Source organism: Dipodomys merriami, unplaced genomic scaffold, assembly GCF_024711535.1.
Source record: "Dipodomys merriami isolate MVZ:Mamm:240054 unplaced genomic scaffold, mDipMer1.0.p SCAF_3, whole genome shotgun sequence".
In the NCBI taxonomy this organism is placed as follows: domain Eukaryota; kingdom Metazoa; phylum Chordata; class Mammalia; order Rodentia; family Heteromyidae; genus Dipodomys; species Dipodomys merriami.
This window is the reverse complement of record NW_027204492.1, coordinates 82,055,113-82,067,214: the sequence shown is the minus strand read 5'-3', so window position 1 is coordinate 82,067,214 and position 12,102 is coordinate 82,055,113. Positions and strand designations below refer to the sequence as shown.

At 41.4% G+C, this 12,102-nt stretch overlaps 1 protein-coding gene across 1 annotated transcript in view; it reads right to left on the bottom strand.

The window, feature by feature from the left end:
* Fam120c (family with sequence similarity 120 member C) overlaps positions 1-12,102 on the bottom strand; it is a 113,730-nt gene that overhangs the window by 32,937 nt on the left and 68,691 nt on the right. The window contains exon 10 of the mRNA XM_070040402.1: positions 7,371-7,620. Coding sequence (XP_069896503.1) covers positions 7,371-7,620 — 250 coding nt within the window. The remainder of the gene's footprint in view (positions 1-7,370; positions 7,621-12,102) is intronic.

Here is a 12,102-nt window from a genome sequence, read left to right as displayed (position 1 = left end):
CATTTGCCTAATGGCTAATGATATTAAACACATTTTCCTGTGTTTATTTGCTATTATATGTTCTCTTCAGCAAAATGTCTATTCATGTATTTTGCCTAGTTTTTAATAGGATTTTAGTGTTGACTTTCGAGATTTTTCTGTGTGTGTGTGTGTGTGTGTGTGTGTGTGTGTGCGCGTGTGTGTGTGTGTGCGTGTGTGTGTGTGTGCCTGAGCACTGTCCCTCAGCTGTTCAGCTCAAAGCTAGCACTCTACACTTGAGCCACAGTGCCACTTCCGGGTTTTCTTCTTATGTGGTGCTGAGGAATTGACAGGGCCTCATGCATGCGAGGCAAGCACTCTACCACTGAGCCACCTTCCCAGCCCTTATTTCTTCTTTTTGGAATCATTTCTTCTTTTTTCCTTTTTGATGTTGGTTCTTGGGCTTGAACTCAGGGGCTGGGCATTGTCCCTGAGTTTTTTTGCTCAAGGCTAACTTTCTACCACTTTGAGCCACTCCAGCTTTCTGGCAGTTAATTGGATAAGAGATAAGAGTCTCTTGGTCTTTCCTTTCCTGGCTTTGAACCATGATCCTCAGATCTCAGCCTCCTGAGTAGCTAGGATTACAGGCATGAGCCACCGGCACTCAGCTAAATAATCTTTCTTTTTCTTTGCTTTCAAATAATCTTTCTTTTTCTTTGCTTTCAAACAGTAGCCTATCACTTATTACTGCTGTCACTGGCACTGGTTCTAACATTAGCTGTCTGTCTTACCTACAATTTGCTGCTCCTAATCTGTTACACACTGAAAAGTTCTATGACTAAATTGTCATAAGTGTGTCTAAAGTAAGAATAAACAGGATTCTCTGCATCCCATTGTGCTTATGCTGGCTGAGAGATAACAGGAGGTGCCCTAAGATGCCTCAAGCAGTGACTTCTCACTATTCCTGGGGGCTGTGAGGGAGATGCCTACATAGAAGAATGACAACAGCTGTTCTACATTTTTCAGTGCTGAACTAGTTCCTCAGGTATTCTGGCTTTTGCAATTGCTATGGGAGATTGGATGACTGGATCTGCCCGCAGAAAACAAAAATATTTCTCAACATACCAAAGAAACAAATGTGTCTCCATGAAGCTTATACTCATAGTATTATATTCTTCAATACTTTTACAAAAATATGCAGTTTTTCCAGTACCTTTTACACAAAAGAAAATATTAAGTGAATATATTCTTTGTGCAGGTACTGCACAGGGCCTGGGCACTGTCCCTTAGAATTTTTGCTCAAGGCTAGTGCTAAGCCATGAGTCACAGCTCCACTTTTGGCTTTTTTGCTGTTAAGTGGAGTTTAAGAGTCTCACAGACTTTCCTTCCTGGGCTGGCTTTGAATTGTAATGCTCAGATCTCAGCCTCTTGAATAGCTAGGATTATAGGTGTGAGTCACCCCACTGTTGAGCAAAGAATTTCATTTCTTGATCAAGAATTGATTGCTTTCAGTATTTCTTCACTAGAGGAAGAATCCTATACCAAAGAGACAAAGATAGAATTAAATAGAGCTGCTATCCTGGGTACCAGTGCCTGAACTCTGGGACTGGGCACTGTCCCTCAGCTCTTCAGCTCAAGGCTAGCACTCTACCACTTGAGCCACAGCGCCACTTCTGGCTTTTTTTTTGCTTATGTGGTGCTGAGGAATCGAACCCAGGGCCTCATGCATGCAAGGCAAGAGCCCTACCACTGAACCACCTTCCCAGCCCTCTATGAGACTCTTATCTCCAATTAACTACCAGAAAACTGGAAATGGCACTGTGGCTCAAAGTGGTAGAGCAGAGTGTTGTGCCAAAGAGCTCAGGGACAGCACCCAGGCCCTGAGTTTTAGCCCCATGATAGACCAAAATAAAAAAAAAATAGAGCTGCTGTTTTAAACTGTATGGGTCATCTACTTGTAATTCTATGGCAGACCTTTTTAGCTCAGAAGAATATGGAAACAAACGTGAAACTTGGAAGTGATAGAGACCATGTACAGACTGCTATACAAAACCCAAGGAACTGGCCTTGCCCAGAAGGCTAATGATTGGCCTTTAGTAGTGAGACAAAGAGTTGCACTGAAAAAAATAGAAATTTTTATCAGCTACCAAAAAATGAAAGATGAGGTACAAAAATTATTTAAAAAAAAACAATCAATCCAATTTGAGCTACTGAACATTGGAGATAAAAGTCTCACAGACTTTCCTACCCTATCTGGCTTTGAACTGTGATCCTAAAATCTCAGCCTTCTGAGAAGCAAGGATTACAGGGGTGAGCCACTGATGCCTGGCTCCTGATAATCTTCTGTACTCAAGGCCATTACCAAAGAAGACTCACAGTGTGTCTAATGGGTCTCCAGTTTCCATATCTAAACTAAGTCTCTTCTGCTTCACATTGTGCCTCAGAATTTTCCCAGACACCACATCCTTGGGCATCTGAACATAGTTCCATCAATGCATTAAATATCACTCCTGCAGGATGTCAGTCGTTCACATCTATAATCCTAGATTCTCAACAGGCTAAGATCTGAGGGTTGCTGCTCAGAGCCAGCCAGACAAGAAAGTCTGTCACACTTATCCCCAATTAATTACTGAAAAGCCAGAAATGGAGCTGTGGTTCCACGTAGTAGAGTACTACTAGCCTTGAGCAAAAAAGCTTAGAGACAAGAGCCCTGGCCCCCTGAATTCAAGCCCCAGGATCACACTTCCTGAAGAAACTAAGCCAAATCAGGTTGGAAGACACTGTATAGAGCAGTGTCTAGCATTAAAATTTACATCCCAGGAAGGTTTCTACTGTGGCTTCTGCATGACCTACGCAAGTTCTCATGTAGAAAAAGATGACCCACCTTAGGTGTGGCGATTGGAATTTTTATTAATATGAGCATTGGATTTCATAATCTAAGTTGAAATGTTGTGTTATAAAGTCAATCATCTTGACAGGTGCTAGGGCTCATGCCTGTAATTCTACCTACTCAGGAAGATGAGATTTAAGGATCACAGTTCAAAATCAATCCAGGCAGGAAAATCTCTAAGACTCTTTTATTTGTTGCCAGTCCTGGGGCTTGAATTCAAGACCTGGGCACTGTCCCTGAGCTTTTGTTGCTCAAGGCTGGCACTGTATCACTTGAGCCACAGCGCCACTTCTGGACTTTCTGTTTATGTGGTACTGAGGAATCAAACCCAGGGCTTCCTGCATGCCAGGCAAGCACTATACCTCTAAGCCACATCCCCAGCCCTCTCTAAGACTTTTATCTCCAATTAACCACCAAAAATCTGGAAGTGGAGTTATGTATGTGTATGTATGTGTCAAGTGGTAGAGCACCAGCCTTGAGCAACAAAGCTAAGGGAAAAGGGGAGGGCCTGAGTTAAAGCACCAGTACCAGTAGAAAATAAATAAATAAATTAATAATAAATGAAAAAACAAAGTCATCTCCAGTAATTTTAAGAGGATGTGTTTGTTTGGACATCTCTGTCTTCCCCCAAACAGCTGTAATTCTAAAATTACTGAAAAGGATATAAAAGCTTTGGATTTTTTTTTTTGTGCTAGTCTTGGAAATTGAACTCAAGGCCTGGACAATGTCCCTGAATTTATTTTGCTCAGGCTAATGCTCTACCACTTGAGCCGTAGCTCCACTTTTGTCCTTTTTGGTAGTTAATTAGAGATCAAAGTCTCATTGACTCTCCTGCTTGGGCTAGCTTTAAATTGCAATTCTCAGATCACAGCTCCTGAGTAGCTAGGCTTATAGGAATGAGCCACCAGTGCCCTGTTAGATATGTATTTTTAGTAACAGAAGCATTTGGTTCTGTGAATAAAAGAAGGCATAGATATTTTGATAGAAATAAAAGCACAAGAATGAGTTAGTTTTCTCTTCTAAGTATTTCAAATACCACTTTTAGTAAGCTGATTATTGTAAATGTTTAATTTTTGACCAAATAGAGGTGATATTGGAAATTTAGCCTTTAATTGAGAATATAGAGTGTTGATATTTCTTTTTGCCAGTCCTGGGGCTTGAAATCAGAGCCTGGGCACTGTCTCTGAGCTTATTTTGCTCAAGGCTAATACTGTACCACTTGCTCCACAGCACCACTTCTGGCTTCTTCTGTTTATGTAGTACTGAGGAATTGAACTCAGGCATCCTGCATGCTAGGCAAGCACTCTACCACTGAGCCACCTTCCCAGCCCCACCTTCCCAGTTGATTTTTTTTTGGGGGGTCCAGTCGTGGGGCCTGAACTCTGGGCCTGGGCACTGTCCCTCAGCTCTTCAGCTCAAGGCTAGCGCTCAACCACTTGAGCCACAGCACCACTTCTGGCTTTTTTCTTTTTGCTTATGTGGTGCTAAGGAATTGAACCCAGAGCCTCATGCATGCAAGGCAAGTGCTCTACTACTGAGCCACCTTCCCAGCTCCCCAGTTGATTTTGTTTTTTTTGGGTCCGGTCATGGGGCCTGAACTCTGGGCCTGGGCGCTGTCCCTCAGCTCTTCAGCTCAAGGCTAGCGCTCTACCACTTGAGCCACAGCGCCACTTCTGGCTTTTTTCTTTTTGCTTATGTGGTGCTGAGGAATCGAACCCAGGGCCTCAGGCATGCAAGGCAAGCGCTCTACCACTGAGCCACCCTTCCCAGCCCCTCCCCAGTTGATTTTTAACAAAGAAAGTTTTATATTTATTATATTTTGTGTGATTTTGGAATTAACTCCTTTTACATGTTTTAAATAAAGTAAAATTCATGTAAAAAATAAACAGGCTGAACAGGAGACTAAGGAATTCTCCTCAGTAAGTATATAGTCCCTATTACACTATTAGAACATAGTCTTTATGATAATTACTTTTACTGTTCTTAGGCAATTTTCATGTTCCTGGATATATTCTATATGGCCGAGAGAACGAAATAAATGGAAAAAATGAACTACTATTATGAGGTTTAGGAAGAAGAAAAACAAAATATACAATTATAGAGTTAATCTAGGACAATGTGGGGCCATGGCTCAGACATGTTAGGCAGTAGAAGGAATAAAACTATTATTCCTATTGCAAAAATCTTCATGAGATATGCCTTACATAATATCTAAGAAACTTATAAATTCTCATTCGTGATACTGTGAGGGCTCAAATGGGCAATGGAACAAAATAGAATCCAGGAATGGATTCTAATATATGTGTAGGAACTTGGTATGTGAGAAGGTGGTACTAAGAATCAGTGAAGAAAAGAAGAGAACATTTAATAAATGGGACTTAGGAACTTCTTAGTTATGAAGGAAAATAAAGTAAGAATCTCCCTCATCATTCACAAAATAAATACCCATTACATTAAAGATCTGACATGGAAGATATAAAATTATAAGGAAATTGAGGAGGGTGGAAAAGATGGCAGATTAGAAGTATTCTCTATTTTGACTCCGTGAATGAGAAGAGTCAGGTAACAAAGGGTATACTACGTTCTGAAAAGCAAGAGAGGAAGAACATTGGGAATCATGAAAAGAGATTGCAGGACAGCTGAAAATTATGGAAAGATACAAAAAATAAAAGAAAAAAATCAAACTCTACCTTACTTTACTTCCCTAGTGTGCAGGTGGTGGGTGGGTGGGGGCACCAAAGATGGAAAAAGGTATTATTACATTTCAGGAAGTCTCAGTTATGCTACAGATATACAATCTGACTAATCCAATAATATTAGGATGGTTTTATTTGTAGGATCTTAGTCAGAAAGCTATTTCTGAAAAAATGAAATTGCTTTGGTAGGAGGTTGTTTAAAAACTGACACACAGGGCTGGAAATGTGGCTTAGTGGTAGAGTGCTTGCCTTGCATGCATGAAGTCCTGGGTTCAATTCCTCAGTACCATATAAACAGAAAGGGCCGGAAGTGGTGCTATGGCTCAAGTGGTAGAGTGCTAGCCTTGAGCAAAAGAGATAGTGCTCAGGCCCAGGACTGGCAAAAAAAAAAAAAAAAAAAAAACACAAAACCTGACACATATATCGGGTATAATCCACATAAATCAACTGTAATCCTAGCTACTTAGTAGGCTGAGATGTGAGGATCGAAGTTCAAGGCCAGCCAGGGCAGAAAAGTCCTGAGACTATTATCTCCAATTAACTACCTAAAGCTGGAAACGGCACTGTAACTCAAAGTGGTAGAACACTAGACTTGAACAAAAAGCTTAGGGACAGCACCTATGCTGAGTTTAAGCCCAGGACTGGAAAAATAACATCAACATCAACAACAAAACACAAAACTGACACATGATTGGGGTACTTGTTGGCCCACACCTGTAATCCTTAAGATATTCAGGAAGCTGAGATCTGAGGATCCAGGTTTGAAGCTAGCCCAGGAAAGAAATTCTGTGAGACTCTTATCACCAAACCACCAAAAAAGCCAAAAGTGGTAAATGCAGTTATGGCTCAAATGGTAGAGCACTACCCTTGAGCAAAAATGCTCAGGGACAGCACTCTGGCCCTGAGTTGAAGCCTGAAAGCTGACATAGGAGAAACAAAAACAAAAAATGTCCAATGCTGGTGGCTCATACCTGTAATCCTAGCTACTCAGGAGGCTGAGATCTGAAGATTGCAGTTCAAAGCCAGCCCAGGCAGGAAAGTTCGTGAGACTCTTATCTCCAATAAACCGCCAGAAAACTGGAAGTGGCACTGTGGCTCAAGTGGTAGAATGCTAGCCTTGAGCTGAAGAGCTGAGGGACCAGGGCCCAGGCTCAGAGTTCAAGCCTCATCACAAACAAAACAAACAAACAAACCCTAAAACATTCCAACCTGTACAGTAAATCTTATAACCTGGAGATTTGCATACTATATGTAAGGCTATGCATTCCAATCCCAGCACCAAAAAGAAAACCACTATAATCTGTGCATAGATATACATACATCTAAAAAAATATATGGAGGATGGCTTGGGAGGACATACATCAAAGAGAACTAATCAGCAGTGAGGATTGAAGGTGACAAAAACTAAACTAAAGCCAAACAAGTGAGGGTTTAGGCATGGACTAATGATGACAGGATTATTCATTGAGGAGATTATTCATAGAAAAATAATTTCCAAACCAGGTGCTAGTGGCTCATGCCTATAACCTAGTTACTAGGCTGAAATCTAAGGATCATAGTTCAAAGCCAGCCCAGAAAGGAAAGACCATAAGTCACTGAGCACCAGGTAACCACCAAAAAGCAGAAGTAGTACTGTGGCTTAAAGTGGTAGAGCATTAGCCAAGAACAAAAGAACTCAGGAACAGCACCCAAGCCCCAAGTTCAAGCACTACTGCAGCCAAAAATATAATCCCAATGTTTCTGAGGTAGAGAGCCAAGCAAAAAGTAAGTCACTTGTATATCACCTTTAGAAGAACAATAATAAATCTGTAAAAGTCATGGCTTACCGGAGTACACAGCACATGAGCAACAGATGGGTGGGGACATTCGCTGGATTAAGCATACTGGGGGTATCTGACTTCATACAGGCCAGGAAAGCCCGCATCCTGCGGTTCTTGTCCTCAACTGCTTTGCCTAGCCAGAGCTTCTTGAGGTTTGGGCAAGTCCATTCTCGAAATGTCAGTGCAGATACCAGCTCAGGGGTTTGAGGTGACTTCCCTTTATAAGCAGACCATTCCTTAAGAATCACTGAAGGAACTGAAAAACAGAAATTGAGGAAAATTAGGCTGTAGAGATTTTGAAAATTTCTGAAGCTGGCTACACGAGACAGGATCTACTAACTTCAACATCTTTAAAATAAATTTATGTTAAAGATGTTTATGTTTACTTACATCTTTTTTTGGGCCAGTCCTGGGGCTTGTACTCAGGGCCTGAGCATTGTCCCTGAACTTTTTTGCTCAAGGCTAGCACTCTACCACTTGAGCCACAGCACCACTTCCAGCTGTTTCTGTTTATGTGGTTTGGAGGAATTGAGCCCAGGGCTTCATGCATGCTAGGCAAGCATTCTAGACTAAGATATATTCCAAGCCCTACTTATATCTTTCAGATTAGGTCACAATGATATTTTTTTCAGTTGTGGAGCTTGAACTGAGAGACTGGGCACTGTCCCTGAGCTCTTTTGCTCAAGGCTAGCACTTTGAGCCATAGCGCCACTTCAGTTTTCTGGTGGTTAAATGGAGGTAAGAATCTTAAAGATTTTCCTACCTAGGCTGGCTTTCAACTGTGATCCTCAGACATCAGCCTCCTGAGCAGCTAGGATTACAGCTGGTGAGCCACCAGCATCCAGCTTCACAATAATTTTTATTGTTAGCAGTAATCACAGAGGAGGAATATGCATTAGGTAATTAATACATGATGGGCACTTTAGGTATAGAATCTGATATCTTATAAAAGCCCATAGAAAGAATGATTGTGACTATATTATCATAAGCCATCCTTCTCATTTTGCAGAGGAAGAAATTAAGGTCAAGTGTCACATATCTCTTAACTCATTCCTAAAGTAATTCTAACAGGCAATACGAGAAAAAAGGTATGAGGAGAAATTATGTGATTATCTGGATTCGTAACAGATTATGGGACATCTCAAAAGAATAAAGAATGTCAAACTAGGGCTGGGAATGTGGCTTAGTGGTAGAGTGCTTGCCTTAAGCATACATGAAACCCTGGATTTAATCCCTCAGTTCCACATAAACAGAAAAAGCCAGAAGTGGTTCTGTGGCTCAAGTGATATAGTGCTAGCTTTGAGCAAAAGCAGCTCAGGGGCAGTGCCCAGGTCCTGAGTTCAAGCCCCAGGACTGGCAAAAAACCCAATAATTATAATAAAACATTAAAGATTGGAAACTAATATTGGGGAAATATGTGTTTGTGTAGTTTTATGTTGCGTAAGTTGATGTAATCATCACTGTAATCAAGTACAGAACTAGCTGGGCATCAGGGGGCTAAGACCTGTAATACCAGTTGCACAGGAGGCTGGACCTGGAGTGTTGCAGTTAGAATCCAGTCTGGTTACAATAGACCAGGAGACATCAATTCCATTTAACCATAAAAAAGCTGGGCTGCATTGTCCAAAAGAAATGTGCTTTCAGCTGGGAATGTGGCTTAGTGGTAGAGTGCTTTCCTAGCATGCATGAAGCCCTGGGTTCAATTCCTCAGCACCACATAAACAGAAAAGGCTGAAAGTGGTGTTGTGGTTCAAGTGGTAGAGTGCTAGCCTTGAGTAAAAGAAGCTCAGGGACAGTGCCCAGTCCCTAAGTTCAAGCCCCAGGACTGGCAAAGAAAGAAATGTACTCTTTACCTGTCTTGTATAACTGTAACTCTTCTGTATATCACCTTTATAATAACACTAACAATTTTTTGTTTGTTTTTATTTTTATTTTGGCCAGTCAAAAGGCCTGAACTCTGAGCCTGGGCACTGTCCTTCACCTCTTCAGCTCAAGGCTAGTGCTCTACCACTTGAGCCGTAGCACCACTTCTGGCTTTTTCTGCTTATGTGGCACTGAAGAATCGAACCCAGGGCCTCAGGCATGCAAGGCAAGCACTCTACCACTGAACCACCTTCCCAGCCAACACTAACAATTTTTTAAAAGCTAAGCATGACTCGTGGTAGAACACTAGCAATGAGAAGCAAGCTGTGTGAGCACACAAGGACCTGTGTTCAAGCCCAAGTACTAGTTTAAAAAAAAAAGAAAAGCAAGCTGGGTCAGGCACTGTTGGTTTATGCCTGCAGTCCTAGCTACTCAAGGCTGAGATCTAAGGAATGAAGTTTGAAGCCAGCCTGGGCAGACAAAAATCTGAAATATTCTTATCTCCAATTAACCACCAAAAAGCCAGAAGTAAAGGTATGGCTCAAGTGGTAAAATGCCAGACTTGAGTGGAAAAGTGAAGCAAAGCCCTGAGTTCAAGCCCCAGTACTGGTGCACACCTGTGTGCATGCACGTGACTAACACACATACACGCACACTCACACAGAACTATTCTATAACCACAAAAAGTTCCACTCTGCACACCTAACACCTTCTAGCACTCATGGAAGATACTGTTTTATTCTCTATCATTACAATTTTGTCAATTTGGGAATGTTATAAAAAATAAAATCCTTTCAGGTTGTCATTTTCACTCAATATTAATACCTTAATCAATCCACATTGAAAATCAGTGGTTCATTCCTTTTTGGCTGAGTAGTATTTTGTGGCATGTATATACCTGTCTAACCATTGATTATTTTGGGGCTAAGGCTCAGCTATAAAATGAAGTTTTTAAAAAAAGGAGGATGACTGGGTCATAGGGGAGCTCTATGTGGAGTCTTTTGAGGAATCTCCATACTACTTTCCAAAGTGGTTGAACAAGTTTACACTCCCACCAACAATGAAGTAAGGTTCCCTTCTGTCCACATCCCTTCCAGCATCTGTTGTTATTAGAGTTCTTGATTTTTTGCCATTCTAACTGGGGTGAGGTGGTATCTTAATGTTGCATTTGCATTTCTTTTATGGCTAGGGAGGTTGAGCATTTCTTCATGTGTCTATTGGCCATCCTTCTTTCTTCTTCAGAGAAGTTTCTCTTCCACATACAGCTCCCCTATGACCCAGCAATCCCACTTTTGGGCATTTACCCAAATGTTTACAAACAAGACCACACTAAAGCTACCAGCACAACTATGTTTATTGCAGCATTATTTACCATAGCTAAGATATGGAACCAACCCAGATTCCCCTCAGTAGATGAATGGATCAAGAAAATGTGGTATATATACACAATGGAATTCTGTGCCTCCATCAGAAAGAATGACATTGCCCCATTTGTTAGGAAATGGAAAGACTTGGAACAAATTATATTAAGTGAAGTAAGCCAAGCCCAAAGAAACATAGGTCCCATGGTTTCCCTCATTTGCAATAGTTAGTATATGTATGAGTCAAGCAGAAAAGGTCAGATAAGTTGATGTTAGGAAAATGAACCCTTAGATATGTATTTAAATGTTTTTTTCTTTCATGCATTTGTTTCTAACACATTTATATGATTATTTCTTTGTTGCTTTGTATGTCCCTCCCCCACAGTATAACCCCTGCTTTCACTGTATTTGATATCGGTATAATTTGTGGAGGGGAAGGGGAAAAACAAGTCGTTTAAATAAGGATACAGGTGGACCCATTGCAACAATGAGAAGTACAAGTTGTCATGTTGAAAACAAACTTTACAACTTTGGTGGGGGGGTGGGGGGAGGATTGGGTAGGTGGGGGGAGGCTTGGAAGGGATGGGAAGGGGAAACAAAGGAGGAGGCTACAATGCTTGATAAGAAATGTACTCATTATCTTGCCCATGTAATTGTAACCCCTCTGTACAGTTTTTTCACAATTAAAAAAAAAAAAAAGAAATCCAAAAAAAAAAAAGGAGGATGAAAGGAAAAAGGGAGAAGGAAGATGGGAAAAGGAAGAGAAGGAGGAAAAAGGGAAGAAGAAAGAAGAAAAAAAGAATAAGAAAGAAGAAGTAGAAGAAAAAAGAGGAGCCGGGTGCTGGTGGCTCATGCCTGTAATCCTAGCTATTCAGGAGGCTGAGATCTGAGGATCATGGTTCAACGCCAGCCCAGACAAGAAAGGCTGTGAGACTCTTGTCTCCAATAAACCACCAGAAAACTGGAAGTGGCACTATAGCTCAAGTGGTAGAATGCTTGCCTTGAGCTGGAGAGCTGAGGGACAGCATCCAGGCCCAGAGTTCAAGCCCCACAACCGACAAAAAAAAAAAAAAAAAAAGAAGAGGAAGAAGAAAGAAGAGGAAGGAGGAGGAGGACAACAATGAAGAAGAAAGAGAGAAGGAGGACAGGGAAGAAGGAAGAAGATAGGCCCTCAGGAGGATAAGACAAGAGGGTTGTTTGTATCTAGCTTGAGCAGAAAATTCAAGAGACTCTTACCTCCAATTAACCACAAAAACTTGAAAGTAGCTGGGCACCAGTGGCTCATGACTATAATCCTAGCTACTAAGGGAGCTAAGGTCTGATGAGCACAGCTTGAAGCCAACATGGGCAATAAAGTCCATGAGACTCTAATTTCCAATAAACTATCAAAAACCAGAAGTGGAACTATGGGTCAAATGGTAGACCACTAGCCTTGAGCAAAAGAAGCTCAGGGATAACACCTAGGCACTAAGTGCAAGCCCAGGACCCACAGAAAAAAAAGTTGGAAGTGGAGG